The sequence below is a fragment of the Syngnathoides biaculeatus genome, chromosome 2, assembly GCF_019802595.1.
Source record: "Syngnathoides biaculeatus isolate LvHL_M chromosome 2, ASM1980259v1, whole genome shotgun sequence".
In the NCBI taxonomy this organism is placed as follows: Eukaryota; Metazoa; Chordata; class Actinopteri; order Syngnathiformes; family Syngnathidae; genus Syngnathoides; species Syngnathoides biaculeatus.
Window position 1 is genome coordinate 24,835,807 of NC_084641.1, and position 21,895 is coordinate 24,857,701.

The window sequence follows — 21,895 nt, forward strand, 5'->3', positions numbered from 1 at the left end:
TCTTAACTAAGTGGACTACTAAGAAATCACTTGACACATAGATCTATGAGATTATTATTATTTCTCATATTTCTGGAGACTTCTTGAAATGGTTTGTCCCCACATGCATGCAAAAGGTGGTTGGCACCGATGCACATCCAATGTGCTTCACTGCCCCTCCCCTTTTCCTCTTTATGCCTCTTCCCTGGTGAGTGCTGCTGCTGCACAATAGTCAGTCTCGTCAGTACAGGAGGCAGAAGCAGATCATCAGCGTCAGAGAATTTAATTGACATTTTAATTGAAAGCGTTTTAAGTCATTTGGTTTGAAGTCTTCCCACCACATCAAGATGTTGTGCTCTGTTTTCAGGAATAATATTTACACCATCTTGGCTTTAACTCTACTTGTTTTCGGGTGAGTGCTCCCAAAATTATAATGGCTTAATACTGAATGCAAAACTTTGTCTTTCTGTCTGCTTTGATGGTAGACTTTGAGACAACACTGAAAAATTATTGTCATGTTTGTTTTTGTTGCATTTTGCTTAATCATTTTTGGTCAAGTTGTTTATATATTAAAAATAAAACAACGGTACTTGCACATGAGCATGTTTATTACAAATATGAAACTCAAATTCCAAAACTGAACGAGTCAGAGAGAAAGTTTGTCTGACTTTCTCAAATTTCCTCAAAGCATTTTTTTTTTTTTAGCCTTGAGAGCGCATCTGGCTTGGTATTCATTAGACCTGGTCAGTAGGTGTGAGAGAAGTCGAAGAGGGTCAGGAACAGGGCCTAACAAACTTGACGGATTTCAGGAGAAAAGACTATTTGGGCACAGGTCGGTGCCATGATTGGGCCTAAAAGGAGCTTTCCTGAATTGCTCACTTGGTAGATAGGGCAAGATTCAGCTCTTTGTGAATAAGTCTGTGAGGAAATAATTGAACAGTATAAGGACAATGTTCCTCAACATACAATTGCGAGAAATATTGGGATTTCATTGGATGTGTGGATTTAAGAAAAAAAAAAAAAAAAAAAAAGAAAATCGACAAACCTTACTCATGTTTTTCTGCTGAAGAACATTTGATCTTTCGACGGTACTTCAGGCTACCCCATCCGCAGTAGACCCCAGGGACAACTCAGAACAAGCTACAGTATTGCCACTATTTCACACTCTGAAGCTGCTGCCCCATAACATGACCCAGAATAAGCAGAAACAAATGGATGAGTGGATTTAAAAAAAAAAAAAAATCGAGAAGCCTTACTCATGTTTTTCCTGCTGTAGACCAGTTGATCTTTTGACGGTATGCATTCACTTGACCTGCCATTGGTTGATAATTATGCGTTTTGTTCATTCCATTTGTTTGCGAGAAACCTGCTTGCCCTGAAGCTGTAACTAGGAAGACGATGAAGTGACACAGAAAAGCAGAAAACCCTGTGAACAATCGACATAGATCATTTTCCCCTCACGTGCATTTTATTTGTTTTATTTGTTCTTATCATAACATTACCACCATTTTGCCTCACACAACAATTATAACATTAATGCCTTATGGTTAGACAATTAATAAACTCACCCTTATGTTCCTCATGTCTCTCTCAAGTGTCAATAGTTTTTAACCTTGTATACCCATTTAAAGTGACAATGTTTTTACTGTGTTCTTCTTTACAGAGCTCTGTATGTGTACTTTGGATACAGTAATTCAGTTAGCAGGTAAAACCATGCAACAAAACTACACACAGTCGGCATGCATAAACAATGTTGTAGTATTGTATATTTCTATACAGTATGGGGTTACAAATGAGAAACAAATCAGCAAATTTCTATTCATGATCTTTTTTTGAAATGTCTACAATTTGAATAAATCCACCTCATATTTTAGCTCACATACTCGAGTAATTCCCCTTTTCAGTGCATTACAACTGAGCAATTTCTCCAAGACAAAGGATGATGTAATCAAAAGCTATGCACAGACAAACGAAAATGCACTGCTTAAAGACAACAACCAATGTGGAAGCTGGAGATTTGAAGAACTAAAGTTGCAAGCTGGGTGAGTGATACATGCATTTACTGTGGGGATAGATGCCTTTACTGCAGTAATTACAAATCCTTGCCAGTAAATAATGTTTTATTCTTTTGCTCTGCCCATTTTTTACCTGCCATTCAAACACGAAATTATATTTTCTAACAGAAGTGTCATGAGCCAGGCTGGACCACAGCCAAGAGGGGCCTGGCCACTGCTCTGGACGGTGACACCTGTTTCAGACAATGAATAATTAATAAAAAAAATACAGCCTGTTTCACATTGGGACTGTAATTAAGTTGGAGTTTTTGTCACTGGTTAATTGGTTGAGTATGCTTTACTACATCCTGGGTTACTCTGCCACTACTTTATTATAGTCCAGTCACACTTTTGTTATGCTCTTTAGTTGACTCACAGTTATCGGACCTTGTTTCTTGTTTTGTGGATCCTGCCTTCTTGGACTGCGTTGTCGTGCGCAACTTTCATTTATATTAAAACCCACTGAACATCATGTCCTCGTCTCCTGCAATTGGGTCCGCCCGTGCACCGTTGGTTCGTGACAAGAAGACACTAAAAGGCACCTAACTAAAGGCGCCTGTAGAAGCACATTTGCTCTGTTGAATTTGAATTCCTGCTTTAAGTGACGTACAAGGGGTCTAACTACACCCACGAAAGCTACCCTGTGGGAATTTGCGAATGTACAACCTGTCTTTCCCCGTTCAAGCGATACCTGAGGGATGTGTTTTGTGAAACTCCATTGACTGAACACTTTCCAAAATCTACCCTTCTTCTTTTCCAGACTGAAATACGCTCAGCCACATGCTGAGAAAGGGTGAGTGATACAAAAACTATAATGTGTTTTTGTCCTAATGCGTTTACACCTCTATTGTATTTCAGAGTTAATCGATCAAACAGTTGACTTAATAGCCTCAAAATACTTGATGGTGCAAGCAGACCTAATACACAAACACAAAACACTATCTACAGTGATGGCGTACAGATGGTGTCCAGCCCAATGACTAAAATACAGAATGTTTCAAAATATCGTCTCTCCTCAGACGCACTGATGTCAACTCAGTGACAAACTGGAATGTCCCACTGGTCTGGGAGGGAACTTTTGACCCAGTCGTAATTGATGCAATCTATAAAACAATGGATCCAAGAGTTGCTGTGATTGTTTTCGCCATTGGCAAGTATGTAGTTGTCTTTCGTAAACCTTTCTGTACTGCATGCACATCAACTATTTTAACTGAATTTTAACTCAGGGATTTCCCACTTCTGCACAGATATACTCAGTTCCTACAGGCCTTCTTGGAGTCAGGTGAAAAATATTTTTTGGTTGACTTCAGGGTCACATATTATATCTTCACAGACCACAAAGAAAACGTTCCTCAAGTGAGTCAACACAACATGAGGGAATACAGTACAGAACATATGTGCCAACTATGAAAAGAAGCTTCATGTGTAAACAAATTCTGTGATGCGAGTTGACTTACAAGTTGTTCCTATCTTCTTACCAAATGGTTATCTGCTCTACCTTTGTCTTCTTAATCTTTCTGCCCACCACAAGAGTCATCGTACAAACCATCATCCTATGTTGTCGAGCTACACTTTACCTCCTTCAGATTACGTCGTCTGCACAAAATATAATCCACCTGCAGGCTTCTAGCTCCATTCTTCTAGGTCACTATATGTTCCCGCCTCTTCTGGAAAAAAAAGTGTTCACTACTGCCATTTCCATCCTTTTTGCAAAGTCCACCATCGGTCCCTAAAAGTTGCTTTCCTGGATGCCGTACTCGCCCATCACTTCTTCATCGCCCCCTTTCCTTCACCAACATGTCCATTACAATCTGAACCAATCACAACTCTCTCACTGTCTGGGATGTTCAGAATTACTTCATCTAGTTCCTTCCAGAATTTCTTTTTCAACTCTTGGTCACACCCTAGCTGTGGGGCATAGCTGCTAATTACATTATACATAACACCCTCAATTTCAAATTTCAGCCTCATCACTCAATCTGACACTCCTTTCACTTATTAGACATTCTGAGCTAGCTTTTCTTTTAAAAATATCCCCTACTCCATTTCTCTTCCCATCTACTCCATGGTAAAATAATTTATAACCTGCTCATAAGCTTCTCGCCTTACTACCTTTCCACCTGCTCTCTTGGATGCACAATATATTAACCTTTCTCCAAATCATCATGTCAACCAACTCCTGAGCTTTTCTTATAATCGTCCCAACATTCAAAGTTCATTCACATGGTTGTAGGTTCTGTGAATTCCTCTTCTTCTTCTGCCGAGGAATCTGGTTTCCTCCTCTTCTTTGTTTTCGGTCCATAGTAAATGAATTTCCACCGGCCCTCCTGCAGGTTAACAGTGCCGGTTGCAGGCATTGTTAACCTGGATCACGATTGATCCGGTATTGGATTCTATCGATGAATGCTCATATTTGTTATGCACAGTTTTACGCCGGATGCCCTTCCAGACACAACCTTCTGCATTTATCCGGACTTGGGACTGGCCCACTGATTGCATTGGCTTGTGCCCCCGTAATGCTTCAGAAAGCGTTGGCCTCACAGTTCTGAGGTCCCAGGTTCAATTTCGGACCCGCCTGTGTGGAGTTGTTCTACCCATACCTGCGTGGATTTTCTCCGGGCATTCCAGCTTCTTCCCACATTCCCAAAACATGCAACATTAAGTTGACACTCTAAGTTGCCCCTCCGTGTGACTGTGAGTGTGACTGTTTGTCTCGATGTGCCCTCGATGTACTCTGCTTCCTGCCCATTGACAGATGGGCTCGACACCAGCACTCCTCACGATCCTTGTGAGGATAAGTGGCTAAGAAAATGGATAGATGGTTAAATAGTGAGGAAAATGATGTGCTAAATACTTATTTCAGTCGTATGAAAAAAAAACTGTCGATAAGAGAACAACTTTTGTTCGTGTTCGTACCAAACAATGATTGGCAGAGTTTTTTATCGAGTGTGAAGCTCCTGAATTCATCCATCCATCTATTTTCTTTGCCGATTCTCCTCTCGAGGGTCACAGGGAGTGCTGGAGCCTATCCCAGCTGTCAACGTGCAAGAGGTGGGGTACACCCTGAACTGGTTGCCAGCCAATCGGAGGGCACATGGAGACAAACTGCGGGCAATTTAGAGTGTCCAATTAATGTTGCATGTTTTTGGGATGTGGGAGGAAATTGGAGTGCCCGGAGAAAACCCATGCGGGCACCGGGAGAACATGCCAACTCCACACAGGCTGGTCCGGGATTGAACCCAGGACCTCAGAACTGTGAGACTAACGCTTAACAGCTGGTCCACCGTGCTGCCTAAGATCATGAATTGTTCATGCAATTATATGATGGATATTTGAGCATTTGCAATTTCCCAAATCAATTCGTTTAGATTGAGGATCACCACTTTATTTCTTGACTGTCGACTTGTCTTCATAAAACCAGGATTTACATTTGTATTTTGTGATCAATCAGTGATTATTTTCATTGCCTTTACTGGTAAGGTTAAACTGGGCCGCAGTCGGAATATCTCCGTGATCACTGTCCCGAGCGCTAAACGTTGGCAGGAAGTGGTGTTTGGTAGGATGAAGTGGGCAACCATTGCCATTGAAACTCAGGTAAGACATTTTTCACGTAAATCAGATCACAATACTAAACTTACTTATCAAATTTTGCAATCTCAAGATTCTGTCAACATACATGAACTCCACAGAAAACACATCTACATCATGTCACATAAACATAATTGAGTTTCTTTGTAGTTCTATGTAGTCTAATTGAAGTGAGAATTAAGTCGACTGATGTCTTATGAGTGTTATTTCACATTGTCGCATCATCTGTCATCATCTGGACAACTTTGAATTTATGTTACATCTGCTTTGTCAGAGGAATACAGTACCTTTACTTGACTGGCCCTAATATATGTGGTTTGAGTTATCACTTGGTTAATTTTTTTTTTTTTTTTTTAATGTTGTGTTGCCCATCAAAATGGAAGGCACAGAATGAACAACCTTCAGAAACTGGGGCACTCAAGTTGAAGCAAGAAAAAAAAAATGTGTGTGTGCGTGTAAGAGAAATATTTTTCAGTTTAATTACACTTGATAAAACCATTATGTCTTTACATTCTCTTTTATCACTGTTATGTGTTTGTGTACCATGCTGTTGTTCTTTGCAGTGAAGATGTAACAAATGGTGGTGGTGTTTCTCGGTGGCTGGAACAAATAGCTTTCAAAAAAAAATTTTATTCATAAGTAAATTAAGGAACAAGCTTGGTCACATAATGAATTATCAAGGTAACACTGCATTTGCAAGTATAAATAAGCAAATCATTTCCTCCCTTCTCAAGAGTCTATTGTAAACAATTGTGCGGCATACACATCTTAAGATGCTGTATTTTCATTTTGACGAATCCGGGTTCCGATTACAAACCACCAATCTGAATTTATTTCCATAGATTTTTTTTTTTAAATTACAAACAAGATATAGATTGGTCAACATATTTTTTTCACCCCTCTTGTTTTGTCACACTTCCAGATCGTGAACGAGGCTGACTATGTTTTCATGATGGACATTGATAGTGTCTTCCACAACCGCTTTGGAGCTGAGTCCCTCAGCAGACTCTCTGCTGTGTTGCATCGCATCTATTACAAGGTTCAGATTTGTTTTCCTATCTCATTTGACAATCTTACATTGACCATGATCTCACTGAACAGTGTTCTAAATTACTGTACTGTATGCAGTTTTTGGCAGTAAAGTGGAGTATCTGGTTAGATTGCTGGCCTCACAGTTCTGAGGATTGGGGTTCAAATCCCGGCCCCTCCTGTGTGAAGTTTGCATGTTCTCCCCTTGCCTATGTGGGGTTTCTCCAGGCACTCCGGTTTCCTCCCAATTCTCAAAAACATGCAATCATTGGAGACTCTAAATTGCCCACAGTTGGGATTATGAATGCAACTGTTGTCTGTATCTATGCGCCCTACTTGATATGTACTGTATACACACACACACACATACACACACACACGCCCGCCCACATTTCTTCACATCCTTACCACACTCAACACTGCTCAGGAGAGTTGACCTCAAGTATTTAAAAGTCCTCCAAACTTGCTTTCTCTTCTCCCTGGAGCCTCACTCTTCCCCCTCCACTCCTCTGATTCGTGAACATATATTCTGTCTTACTTCAGGTCATTATTCCTCTCCTTTCCAGTGCATGCCTTCATCTTTCAAAATGTTCCTCCACCTGCTCCCTGCTTTCACTGAGGATCACAATGTCATCTGCAAACAACATGCTCCACGGGGATTTCAGTCTTTCCTCATCTGTCAGCCTATTTATCACCACTGCAAACAGGATGGGTCTCAGGGTTGATCCCTGATGCAGTCCCACCTCCATAATAAACCACTTTGTCACACCTACAGCACACCTAACTGTTCTATTGCACTCATACATGTCCTGTACTATATTCTAACCCACTTCTCTGCCACTCAAGCCTTCCACATGCAGTACCGTAGTTCCTCTTTGAGTAATTTGTCAAAGTGTTTCTCTGGGTCTACAAAGCCAGAATGATCTTTTGACCTTCTTTGTACTTCTCTATCAACACTATCAAGGCAAATCACACTCGGGAACAATTTGAAGAAGAAAAACAAAATCTGTAGTGTTATGCTGATTAAAACTAAAAATGGCATTCTGATTCTAAAATAGCGCCCAGTTTTCTTTACAGTTTGCCTTCCGGATTAACCAAATTACACTGATTAGCTGTCGTGAAATTTGCCATCTGATGATGGTTGGACTCATCTACATCTACGTGGCAACTTGTTTGCGCAGTCACAATTGAGTGTGGTGAAAGGTGTGTGTAGTTCCCAATAGTTCAGTACTATCTATATCTGGAAACAGAAAGTCTCTGTAGTAGGGATTATCGTGATTTGTGTTGTTTTTTTCCTCTACAAGTATACTTGCACGTACTCGGAATCTCTCGGCGTGGGCAATCTCAGAATCAGCATCATCATCATCATCTTTAATGGCCAAGTGTGTAAAACACACAAGGAATTTTTCCCCGGCAGTCGGTGCTGCCCTGGTATGACAATCAGAACAAAGAACAAAATAGCAACAAGAACAAAGAACAAGAGACATTTCTGATGACAGGAACTATTCATTATAAGAGGTGCAAGATTATAAAATCTAATTAGATAAGTGTGTTAGCAATGTCAACTGTGCAAAGGGAGCAGTTTAAAGTGACAAATCATGCAGTCTACAAAATGGAAAAATAAATAAATAAATGTACACACACACAGACACACACACACACACACACATATATATATATATATATATATATATATATATTACTAATTCCAATATTGATTGGAGCAGCAGGATGTGAGTGAGTGTCCTAACATAGCACAAGGCAGAAAAATAGTTGGTTTGCTGATCAAGAATTTAATGACTTAATTGCCAGAGGGGAAAAAAAGAACTGTTACTTTTGACTTTCATTGATCTGTAGTGTTTTCCTGACGGAAGGAGCTGGTGGCCAGGATCCGGAGAGTCCCAGAGGTTTCTGCCTGTTCTGGACCTAGTTCGCATTGCGTCCAAGTCCTCACTCGTGGGAGTCTGAGTCTCAGAGTGGAACAGAGTCCAAACCCTCTCAAGAGGACTGGTGCCAGAGCCCAAGCCATGTGTAGAGACGGATCAGACTATATCGAGTCAGAATTTCTCGACCTCACACACCAGCTTGGGCTCCTTCCCTGCCAGAGAGATGATAATCCACATCACATATTCCAGATCGCCGAGGTCCCTGCTTTTGTCTACTGCCCAGCTCACACTGCACCCAACCTCTATGGCCCCTCCCACAGGTGGCAAGCCTATTGTAAAGGGGACCCACGTTACCCTTTCGGGCTGTGCCCGGCCGATCCCGGCTTTATTCAAAACTGAGGTCATACATGGGTAAGCAGCCTGAGAAGGCAGAGGCACAAAAAACGCAAGGTCCAAAATGTAAAAAAAAAATGCAAAAGTAAGGTCCAAAAACGTGAAACAAGGTCCGATGAAAATGTGGCAAAAGTTGGAAACGTGAACAAGACATAAGACTATAGTGGCACCAGAACACAGTGACGAAGGGAAGCACTGCACGACACTTGTGTACTCACGCGCGATGGTGGAGTCTTCCATACAGAGTAGCACAACGAATTGGGTTTTGTTGAAGACACACTCAAGGCTTGAATGCCTGGTCTAATTAAGTGTCCATGCGGCGTAGCTGTGGGACTGCTGCCAGAGCCAGCTCCACCCAGGGCAATGGCTTATCCATGGTCCTGACAAAGCCCCATCCAAGTTAGCTCTTGGGACCATTGGGGAACACAAAGCCTTCCACCACGATAAAGTGACAAGGAGGGATGGATTACTCCAAGCAAAGAAAGGTTTCTGGGGAAAATTTTTTTTAACATTACGTGCTACATGAGTTCTTCACACTGAACTTGCTGACAGCCAATCGCAGGGCACATGGAAACAAACAGCCCCACTCACAATCACATCTAGGGGCAATTTAGAGTGTCCAATTAATGTTGCATGATTTTGTGATGTTGGAGGAAACCGCAGTGCCCAGAGAAAACCCACACAAGCACGGAGAGTACATGCAAACTCCATACAGTAAGGGCCTGGGTTTAACCTGGGTCCTCAGCACTGTGAGGCCAACGCTTTCCAGCTGAACCACCGTGCCGCCTGTTTTTAGCTGTCATTTAAGAAAAGATGCTTCTTTGCTCAATAAACTGCTCTTCTTATCTATTTTATTGCTTCTCAGAACACCCATCGGGACCGTTTTCCGTATGAGCGTCGTCCCGAATCCACAGCCCACATTCCTGCTGGCGAAGGAGATTACTATTACACTGCGGCTGTCTGGGGTGGCTACGTGGAGGACATGTACAAGCTAGTCAAGTAAAAATGTTACATTATTCAAGAGTTTGATTTTCCTAGCAGACTCATTTTGAGAAGAGAATGATGACTATGGTCGACACCTGTTGTAAGTGGTAATTTTATAAGGAACGATATGATTGGACACACATTTGCACCAGCCCCAACTCCCCATGAATTAGGACTGAAAGATGAATTGAAATTTAATCAGAATTTTGATTGTGGCTTCTATCAGTCAAAATAAATTGTAAATGATTAATGTGCTGGAGCATGCGTTATTTATGCAAGTTCCTGCCTTGTAAACGTACCCTGAAGGCATCCTTCATTGCTTGTAGCAAGCTGTGTCATATGTTCTTCTGCCCATCCCGTACATGCTTTAAGCTGTTAATTGACACCCAGTTGGAATTTACTCTTAAACTCAATGCACAGCAAAAATACTCATTGTGAATATTAAAATACAAGACCCCTTGTATTAGAAATTGCCATCTTGCCGGTCAAGCTAAGCATTACTCAATGCTAAGTTGGTTGGAGACGATACAGAAATATGTCTTGTCGCACGACGCCCAGAGTCTTGTCCAATACCGTCAGACATTTAGAAGGTGTAAATAAACAACAGTACGTGGAAAAACTTAGATAAACTCGGCATAGAGGACCCGTATTTAATCCTGAAATCGATGTTTTCACCATTAAGAAATTGGACTGTTAATTTGCTTACGCTTGTCGTGGACAACTGGATCTAGACATGGATCTAGTGAGTAAGTCATCAAGATGTACACGGAAAAGTTTGAAAGCGTATAAAAGTCTGGACGCATACGAATACTTTGTTGCTGGATCTGGTCTCATCAGCAATAAATCCCACATCGTAATGGTTTTGACGGCTCGTGAACGCGGAAGCGTGTTCGGCTACACTTTAACTTTTACCGGAATCCATCAATCTTTTCTGATAGTATTCAATACAAATACAAATATTTCAATAAATGACCCCTGGTTTTACACAAACTCGCATTCATTAACTATGTTTGGAAAAAAAAAGGACTGAGTCATCTCCATGGAATGTACATGGAAGCAATTGCGGCCACACTTAACCTCCGTAAACCTCTGCAAAAGATAGCTTTTTTTAATACGCATTGTTCTCAAATGAGCCATCTTGGCATTATAAATACTTTTTGGTAATTTGAGATTGAGAAGAATAATTCCTACCTGAAAACCTGAAAGTGATCGCTACACAGGCGTGTATTTTTGGTTGGGCACCATCCATCATGTTTAATTGCCGAAATCCAATCATTATTTTCTGGTCTTTTCAGCTGGTATTTCATAGAATGTTCTCTTTGAAGATCTGTCTCGTCTGTTGTGACAACCAACAGCACAACAGGTCTCAGGTACTGTAAAAATTCTCCTCAGGTTCAAGGTCTCCCACAATGTCGAGTAGCTCTGTATGACCGGCAATATGGCGCAGTGAAAATGGTGACGTCACATCCACGAGCTCTATAAAAAGGCAAAAATGCACCGCTCCCAGACTGTGTGACATGAAATCAGACAAAAATGTTCCCGTTTGTGGCAAATTAGGATGATGAACATTTTCGGTTTTTAAATGCCAGAATACTGAAATTGTTTTAAATAAATATAAATATTCATTTCGTAGACGATTCAGCCACCCCAGCTTTATTTATTTGTATTTCTTTATTTTTTTTATTTTTTATTATTGTACTTATTTGTTTTCTGGTTGTTCTATTGAATTATATTTAAGGCTGGTAGGTAAATAAATTCAATTAAAAAAAAAATATATATATATATATATAATATTAATTGTGATTTCAATATAAATCAAACTAATTGTGATCCTTACATATTCCTATAATCGCAGAGGCCGACCAATAATTCACCTTAACCATTGTTAATGCTCCTGGTCTGGACACTTGGGCCCACTACAGTACTCTATTTTAATGCTGGTCATTAAGATGGTACTTGGAGAACTTTTTTTGGGTGGTTTTTGATGCAAAGAATTTGAAAACGACTGCTATAGATGTTCACTTAGCTGAATTCTCACAAGAATGGGTTATGTCTTTCCTGACAAAACTATATGACTTGGACTGAAGTGCAGCTTTTTTAAAGGTTCCTAAAGTCAGTGGCAAACATTTAAGGCGCTCGATAAGAGTCATAACACACATTTCCAACCACGTTTCCCAACAGGCAATGTTACACTCAAGCAGAGGAGGATTCCAAGAACAATATTGAGGCTGTGTGGCAAGAAGAGAGTCACCTCAACAAGTAAAGTTTCCCCTTGATTTAAATTTAAGTTAGCAAAGTCTTTTGGTAATTTCTATTGCTAAGCTCCAATGAAATACAGTACCTCAAGTTTCTTCATCATTGTACTTTTCCTGTGGTGTCACTCCCTGATTGCATTCAGGTATCTGCTGCACAACAAGCCCGCCAAGGTGCTGTCTCCAGAGTACCTGTGGTCCGACTACAATGCGGTACAAGCAGACATCAAAGTGGTCAGGATCTCCCAACTGGTCAAGGACTATGCAAAAGTGCGGCCCAATCGAGGACACTGATGTCAAGTGTCAAGCTAAAGAGGGACGGCTGGCTGATGTGCGAATACGAAGCATTATTTCTGAACCCAATGTCTGTCATATGAAGTGGGCATTATGAAGCTTGGCAACACCAATGTACAACCATGTAAATGTGGTCGCCTGCCTCGACTCAGCAAGACAGACATGTTGGACTGTTTTCAACTTTCATTATTCTGGTTCAATAATGGCCCCTAGTGCCGATTTAGTGAACTCCATTCTCTGTGTTTTATGCCTACAGTGCCTTATACAATGTTACCTGCATAATGGTAAAAATAAGCCACACCCCTCCACTAAATTCAACTAATTTAAATGTTTGTGGTTTTCAAGGTTTTAAACTCCACTGCATCTAAATTGGCCATAGGTGTGATTATGAGTGTCAATGGATGTTTTTTTGTGCCCTGCAATTGGCTGACAACCAGTTCAGCGTGTACCCAACTGGGATAGCCGGGATCAGCTTTAGCACCCCCCCCCCTTCCGTGATTGCATATCATCTGAATAGAACTCGAAACAATAGTCAACTTCACTCAGTTGTGTGCGTTCTCCTTTTCGAAAAGAGCTCCCGTGTCAGAAGGGGCGTGTTCGTCTCCCATAGTAGGGTGCACTGCGTGTTTTAATTGACGAATGTCCGGGTGATGTCACGAACAGAGGATCCAGCCAATATGGCGACCACTTGGCTGTCGTAGAATGACACTTCTGCAACTTTGCGCAGGGATAACGCGCTCTCTGCTCACATATATTTTTTCGTATAAACATTGAAGTGAATAATGTTATACTTATTTTTCATTAGAATATATATTTTAGGATGTTTATAGGGATGACACTTGGCCTTTACGTTTGAATATATGAACAGAAGCCATGGTATGATACAGTACAAGTCTACATCACTGCAAACCAGACCGTAAACTAAATCAATTCTCCCCCCGATTTACCACATTTTAGAATTAGGCAATAGGAATTTTTTTTTTTTTTCTCCACATTATCCAAATGTAACTTGACATCTGACATGCATGTAACAATGAATCTGCTATACCCTCAGTCTCTATCAGGATCTATATTTAATGCGAAAGTTGACGTTTTTGCCAATAAGAAATTGGACTGTTAATTCGCTTCCGCTTGTCTTGGACAACTGGACCTACACGTGTGTCTGGTGAGTAAGAAGTCGAGATTTACACGGAAGAGGTTAAAAGCGTAGAAAAGTCTGGACGCATACAAATAATTTGTTGCTGGATCTGTTCTCAATCAGGAATAAATCCCACATAGTGATGGACCCGTCATATTTTGTCAATACAAATATTTAAATAAATGACCCCTGGTTTAACACAAACTTGCATTCTTTCGGTATGATTGGGGAAAAAAAAATAGGACAGGGAGTCGTCTCCTCCGTACACGGAAGCGTATTAAGGCCACACGTTAACCACCGTAAACCTCTTTTTTTTTTAGATACGTTCTCAAATGAGTCAACTTGGCGTTACAAAAACTTCTTGATAATTTGAGATTGAGAAGAATAATTCCTACCTGAAATGAAATGATCGCGACACAGGCGTGTATTTGGTTGGGCACCAACCATCCCGTTTAATTACCGAAATCCATCAATCTTTTCTCGTCTTTTCAGCTGGTATTCTATAGAATGATATCTTTGAAGAACTGTCTATTGTAACAATTACCAGCGCAATAGGTCTCGGCATTGTGAATAATCTGCTTCGGTTCAACAACTCCCGGACTGCCGAGCAGCTTTGTTTGACCGGCAATATGGCGCCGTAAAAACAATGGCGTCACGTGCACGATCTCTATTGGCAGGCAGAGGTCGTACACGAGGAGTCAGTCCAACAAGACAACGGTGCAAAACATGCCTCGAGGTGTGATTGTGAATGTGATTGGTTGTTTGTCTCCATGTGATTGGCTCACAAACAGTTCGGGGCCTCATGCCTGTTGAAATTTGGGATAGGCTCCAGCACTCCCATGCCCCCCATGAGGATAAGCAGCTCAGAAAATGGATGGATGGACACACACACGCACACACATGCACCAATCTTTTTTCTACACCACTTATCCACACTAACTTATACTTGAGCCAAACCAAGCTAATTGCAGGCAGGTTACACCCTTAACTGCTTGCCACCCAATCACAGGATACACAACTATTCGCTCTCATAATTACACCGGGAGAAAAATTTGTCTTGAATTACTAGCATGCATGTTGGGGACGTGGGAAGAAAGCGGAGCACATGGAGGAAACCCACAGAAGCAAGGCGAGATTTGAACCCAGATCTTCAGAACTCTGAGGCAGATGTGGAAACCAGTTATCCGCTGTGTATCTACTCTGCGTTGCCGTTTCATATCAACCTTCACAGTCTCCCCCACCTCTGTAGCCATCTTCAAAATCTCACCAAGTGCATGACGTTTCTTGAGCTGCTGAGACACACTGCCGCTCTCTTCGTGTTCTTCTTGCTGCTTAGTAGACTTCACCGAGTTACTAAAGGTCTCTGCCACCTCTGCAAGCATTTATTTTCATCACTGCTCAGCTCAACACCAAGAGAGGAGGTGAGAGAACCCCGTTCACCAGAAATAACATTGACACAAACACTGGATGGAATTTCTTTGGAAATCCTGTAAACTAGCAGTGGAATGCAGGTCTTGCATTGGACTAAGACCTATCACACACAAACATTTGACAGTTTATCGATTAAGATCTGAGCATCCCTAGATCGACTATGTCAAAGCAGCAATATATATATGTGTGTGTGTGTATATATATATATTAACTGAACTTTATTCAATTTATCCTGCTCAACTAAATCAGCAATAATGCAGTCAAATTAAATTTGACCCCCCCATCAACCCCAAAGGTAATGACTTAGCTGACTGGTCGTAAAAATAGCCATCCACTAATAGAACATTTCCTTGGAATGTTGTTGCGTTAATCCATTTAAAATGTAAATACTTGCAGCTATCCATCCATCCATTTTCTTTGCCGCATATCCTCACAAGGGTCGCGGGGAGTGCTGGAGCCTATCCCAGCTGTCAACGGGCAGGAGTTGGGGTACACCCTGAACTGATCGCCAGCCAGTCGCAGGACACAGAGACAAACAGTCGCACTCGCAATCACACCTAAGGGTAATTTAAAGTGTCCAATTAATGTTGCATGTTTTTGGGATGTGGGAGGAAACCGGAGCGCCCGGAGAAAACCCATGCAGGCACAAGGAGAACATGCAAACTCCACACAGGCCGAGTCGCAACAGAATTGTTAGGCCCACGCCAGTTGCCCTTCCGTGCCATCTCTCAGTTGCCATTCTATCGCAATTTCACCCTGGTGGAATTCACTTAGCTGAAAGTGACAAAATTCACTCACAAATGTTTGTAAAAACAGTCTCCTTGTCCAGTTGCATGATTGTATTCATGCACAATCTTTACTTTGTAAAAACTACTCTTGGCAGTTCTTTAGAAACACAATTTATCCTCAACTGCCACCAAGTGGTCATGTAGTGTCATTAATTCATTACAGGATTCTGACAGGACTTCCCCATTTCCTTCCAGTCTACGTCTGAAAAGTACAGACAAGGTTTAATAACCAAGAGTGATGTTGCCCTAAATGTTTACACCGGGAATATTAATAGATGTTTTTCTGCCGCAGCACCAACTGTTGATGGAAATGTGAAATGATTACTCACTTATGACAACCCAGCGGCATCTCTCCTCTCACACTTGCAGATAATCTTTTAAAGTAATTCATGAACACAGATTATTGTATTTGCAACTCAGTGAGTAGCATTTTTAGTTTACTTGCCTTTGTGAGAAATTTATCTGTTTTGTAAATCTACAGAAAATATAAAATGAGTGATAAATGGTCCTAAATTGCAAAAATTCAGGGAAAAGAAAAAAAAAAAATCAACTGTACACATTTAATCATTATCTAAAAACAGATGACCATTAAGGATATGTCATAAAACCTCCAGGACTAGTCTCACAAAAAATACATTTCCACCTCATGCCCAAGTGTGAATGATTTCAAATTCAGGTTTAAACTGTTTTTCTCATGCGTTATTTCCACCTTTCAATTTTATTACTTGGACTGTACACCCTGTTTGTTTTGGATTTTAATTTCAAATGTTTGTTTAAATTTAACACATTTAATCATGTAAAGCACATTGGGTAACCTTGTGTATGAAATCCGCTATAGAAATAAGTTTGTTTTGCTTTGCTAACTGGAGTGACGGTTTGCCAGATATGGCCCCTGGTGCGTACCATTTTGGAGGTCAAATGCACCTATATGACTTTACAATATAAAATCGGTTATAGATTTTCTTTGTGACCTAAAGTGCTCCGTATAGTATGAAGTTATTGGAGACAAATATTTTAAAAGTTTGAAAATGTTCGAAAAGTTTCAAATTTAATCCAAACTTACCACCCCGGTGTGCTTGCTTATAACGACATTGTTAGCATGCAGTTGTCATTGAAGGGGAGTCGCTTTCATGAGTCCAGAGGAATTAGTGTACGTCCTAGTTCCAAATCAGTTGCCCAAGGCGAACGGTTTGACAGAAAATTTTTTTTTACTGTACCAGGAGTAACATGTTCGAGACACAAAATCACCAGAGCCACGCCGCTATTTTGCGCTCTCTCTGCCGCGCTCAATGTACACGAGACAATAGATACAACAATCACAGAGCTGGAATGTCAATGCTCTCCAATCAACAAGGCCACCAAAAAGGCACAGGAGGTACAGCTTTTGAAATGGATCTCGTCATAGCGTATCTCTGTGACCTGGAAATACATCAGTCCCATTCACTGCCCGCATTGCGCCACAACAAAAGTAAACAATGGCTGATTTTTGAACTACCAGACCATGTCAAGGGCATTTTAAGTGAGGAATTGAAACTATTTTCAGGCCTGATGGTCAATTTTATCCCAATGTCTGAGTCTGTTTTATTGAGGCTCAACTGTATTTTTGGTGACACCCAGTACTGGAACATTTCTGACAATCCTTGTACCACTTGCATTACAATCTTGTGGGTTTTCCTTCCTCTGTTCTACCACCTCCATGAAGGTAGCCGTCATACAGCTCCCTAAGGTAAAGGATGAGTTCCTCTGTGTTCTGCCCGGTGACAGCGGACACAGGAATAACTCTCTGAGTAACGTGGCTCTTCAAAGTTTCAAAGTTCTTGCGGGCTTCGGGTAAGTCTATTTTGTTGGCGATAATGGCATGAGGCCGGTGTGACAAACCATGGTCATACTGGTCCAGTTCGTAGCGCAGGTGCTGGAGCTGGGTCCAGGGCTCTGGAGATGACAAATCCAGAACAAAGAGGAGGAATCGGCAACGCTCAATGTGTCGCAGGAAAGAGATGCCCAGGCCTCGATTAAGATGCGCTCCTTGAATGATGCCTGGGATGTCAGCAACTGTATCAGGCAGCACAGACACAGTTAAATGCAAACCAAGTACTGTATACTGTACAGTACATCCTGAAAGTAATCACAATGCTTCACAACACTGACAATTTAGTTTCAGTCTTATTCCAAAATTGAATGATATTTTATTTTTATCTTTAAAAATCATGTGCAGAAGTATTCAGTTTTTGCTCAATACTCTGTGAATTCAAGTTTTCCAAGTTTTTGTTGTTTTATATGATGCCACAAGCTTGTCACTACGATCAAATCAGACTGAAGTCTGGGCTCTGACTGGACCACTAAAGGCCATTCACTGAGTTTTCATAAGCCATTCCTATGATACTGGATCTTGGCTGTGTGATAAGGGTTGTCGTCCTGATGAGGCTTTCCAGCCCGTGTGGGTTGAAAAGCACTCTGAACCATATTTTCATCCAGGATGTGTCTATTCTGTATACATGTTTCCCCCGAATCCTGACAACTCGGTTCCTACAGCTGAGACGTACCCCACGGCACGGTGCTCCCACCACACTTCATTGTCCGGATGGTATGGACCAGGTCACATAAGTTGTCCCTTGTTACCTATAAACATGCCTGGACCCTCTTGCCCGAGAGACCGTTGTCCTTCCAGAAATTTCTTCTCTTTCCACAGAAAAAAAAAAATCGCAGGCCACATCGAGACAAACAGCCATCCTCACAAGCACACCTATGGGAAATTTATAGTGTCCAATTAATGTTGCATGTTTTTGGGATATGGAAGGAAACCGGAGTCCCCGGAGAAAAGCCATGTACGGATGGGGAGAACATGTAAACTCCACATAGGTGGGTCAGGGATTGAACCTGGGACCTCAGAACTGTGAGGCCAATGCTTTCCAGCGTACCCCCTCCAGTGGTTACACATACAGTTGAAGTCAGAAGTTTACATACATTGTGCAGAAACAGATTTTTTTTGTCTCATTACATGAAGTCAAATCAGATTAAACCTCTCCTGTTTCAATTCAAAATTATTTAATTTTGTTAAATCTCACGTTAAAAAGAGAGAGAATTTCTGGTGAAAATTTGACATTATTTTCTTTGACAGTTAACCTAACCCAAACCAAAAATTTACACACACAAAAAGTACATCATTAAAGAACATGCGGAAGCCCAGGTAATGCGGTCATGACTTTGGAAGACTGCTATAAAATGTGGAAAAAGCAGAGTGCTGTGATTGCCATATAATATTAAAATACAAAGCTTTTCTACCTGCAACTTGCTCATGATCCCTGTACTTGACAATTCCTACATGGGGGTTGAGTGTTGTGAAAGGGTAAGCAGCTACAGCAGGCCTGGCGTTGGAGATGGCTCTCAAAAGAGACGATTTGCCAGCATTTGGAAACCCAACCTGAGTGAATAAAATTGTTTAAATGACGCTCTTTTTTTTTTTTTTTTTTTTACAGAGTTGTGGCAAAACTAGACAACATGCATTTTCAAGCTCAACAAGATTCTTACCAGTCCAGCGTGGGCCATAGTGCGCAGCTCCAGATGAAGGATTCTCTCCTGGCCCACATCTCCAGGAGTTGCAGACACCGGAGCACGATTCTCATTGGAGAGAAAGAACCTGTTGCCTTTACCTCCAGCCCCTCCAAACGCTGCCAGATAAACTTGGCCATGCTCAGAGAGGTCCACTACTGTCCTGCCCTGCTCCTTTACCACAGTGCCAACTGGAACCTTCAGAGAATGTAAGGTGTCCTCGTCAGATTACAATGGCAAAGCAGGTTCCGAAAAGACTAGAAAACTTGTCAAATACCGTCTCAGCTCACACAAATAAAGGTTGGGTTGCCATTCCGACCATAACAGTTCTTGCTGCCCCCTGACTCTCCATCTTCTGCCTTGTATACAGGGACTACTTGAGCCAGAGACTTGACAACTCGATCAGCTGCGCAATATACAATGTCGTTCAAATATGTATGCAGCATTTAAGATTTTGGTACAGACTTGGTACACACAATTTTGTCTCACCCCGGAAAGAGATGCTTCCTCCATCACCCCCATTTCCTCCGTCCGGTCCCCCCCACTCTTTTCGAGGCTCGCTGTGAAAGCTGCACACTCCTTTGCCACCTGAACCGGCCACCAGCCGCACACATCTGTGGTCTACGAAGTAGCGAGTCTGTGGATAGAAGTCAGAACGGCACTGCTTTACAGCTATAGTCTATAATTCCAGTTTCTTTCGGCTTGTCCCGTTAGGGGTCGCCACAGCGTGACATCTCAGAAGAACGCTCAGTAAGAAGCTGAAAACGTTTACAGTTGTAATTCGTGTTGGTGGTCCTGGACATTCAAATGGAACAAAATATGAGAAGTACCTCTCGGTACGACAAAGAAATGTCACCAACCTACCAGCTTCTTTTCGGAAAGATCCTTCTTCATCTGTTTAGCTCGGACTTTTCCCTGCAATGGAGCCGCGGTGCTGACATCTCTGCCGGAGACTTTGCGTCGCCACGTCGCTGAAAGGAGACGGCAAGCGGCCCAGGTGACTTTCTTCTCAGCGAAAAGGGCGGCGAGACTTAAACGACGATTTGGCCAAGGCCAAATAACAGTCTGAAATGTCGATAACATCGCTAGCATTTCGACATTTCAGTCATCCCGTCAACTTCGTGACCGAACGGAAGTGACTTTCAATGTGACAGGAAACAAAGAGGGACAATCTCAATCTCTAGTGTGGTTCTTTACTGCCATCATCTGGAATGTGAAAGATAAAACAGCCAACAAAAGTAGCCAAAGGACAGTTTAACACCACAGTCCTGTGCGGTATTTGAAAGCGTTACCAAACATTTTTCCTCGGCTTTACCTCTTGCAAATGATTGCAGATAAAAGATTTGGACGTTAAAAACTTGCAACCCAAAAATGTCATTACTACATCCTGACCAACCAGAAAATCCTACACTTTTATTTGCATGGTTCAGCCTCCTACCATCACCACGTCAAAGTACATGTAACAAACAGGTCTGAATAAAATGAAAATAAAAATCAAAAGGATTAAAATTCATATTCATGTCAACTTCAAAACTGATTATGTTTTCTCCGAGCTGTACGCCAGCAAATTATTTCCCAGTACAAGATAACGATGCCATATGCAAGAAGATAATGCAGAAATAAAAAGTCATACCTTAAATTTAAAAGGTTTGAAGTCGGGTGTTATAGATGAGAAAAATAATATTGTAATACACGGAATCAACGGCTCATCTTTTGTTTGACAGCAATTTATGACCCGACATGATAAGGGAGCAAACGTGCTTAAAGTGTACTTGAAGTGCGGAGGGAACAGATGTTCACTAGATGCCAAGGGCAGGTACACCTGCGCTATGTACAGATGTCACACATTTTGATAGATTGTTGTCATCTACGAGAGACGAAAATCATTATTCAATAACCTCATTTTTCAAACATCCCAATCTTTGTGTGGTAATTAGAATTCAGAAAACATACATACACACATACATATATATTCTACACTGCTTATCCTCACTCGTGTCAAAAGTATGGCGACGCCTATCCCAGCTCACTTCAGGCAAAAGGCAGTGTACATTCTGAACTCGGTCGCCAGCCAATAGCCACAGGACAAGGGTCACAGGAGTGCTGGAGCCTATCCCTGCAGTCAACAGGCAGGGTACACCCTGAACTGGTTGCCAACCAGGTCCAGGCCACATGGAGACAGGCAACAGTCGCACTCACAATCACACCTCTGGGCAATTTAGAGTCTCCAAGGAATGCATGTTTTTGGGATGTAAGAAAAAACAGGAGTGTCTGGAGAAAACCCACGCAGGAACGGGGAGAACATGCAAACTCCTGTTGGAGGATGCTTTTCCTCCGCGTGTTTGTTTAATTTCGGGTAGTGAGTAGTTATCCAAATACAGGCTAGAGACGATGAACAGTTTCTTCAAAGCTTTTACTTACAGAATATTCCGGGCACAAATGAGTTACAGACAACGGCTGTAGCAGATCACAAGTGGAAAGATACAGAGGACTTACAGCATTTTTACACTATCAAAAGAAAGTTTGAAAG

The 21,895-nt window shown here is 41.6% G+C and overlaps 2 protein-coding genes across 2 annotated transcripts; one reads left to right on the top strand and one right to left on the bottom strand.

Moving 5' to 3' along the window:
• Positions 1-1,827: 1,827 nt before the first annotated feature.
• Positions 1,828-12,632, top strand: LOC133495215 (globoside alpha-1,3-N-acetylgalactosaminyltransferase 1-like; the record flags this gene model as incomplete). The annotated part of the gene is made up of 9 exons (XM_061809596.1): positions 1,828-2,021; positions 2,794-2,826; positions 3,053-3,187; positions 3,281-3,389; positions 5,514-5,627; positions 6,544-6,660; positions 9,795-9,928; positions 12,095-12,172; positions 12,312-12,632. Coding segments are annotated over 9 exons (1,062 nt in total), but the record flags the coding sequence as incomplete, so codon positions are not given.
• A 2,777-nt stretch (positions 12,633-15,409) lies between these two features.
• mtg2 (mitochondrial ribosome-associated GTPase 2) lies at positions 15,410-20,570 on the bottom strand. Its single transcript, XM_061842832.1, has 6 exons — positions 20,230-20,570; positions 19,855-20,002; positions 19,656-19,771; positions 19,345-19,563; positions 19,099-19,237; positions 15,410-17,868 (listed from the first exon to the last, which is right to left on the bottom strand). Exons 1-6 carry the CDS (start codon positions 20,455-20,457, stop codon positions 17,471-17,473), a joined length of 1,248 nt encoding a protein of 415 aa, XP_061698816.1. The 5' UTR covers positions 20,458-20,570; the 3' UTR covers positions 15,410-17,470.
• Between the last annotated feature and the right edge of the window lie 1,325 nt (positions 20,571-21,895).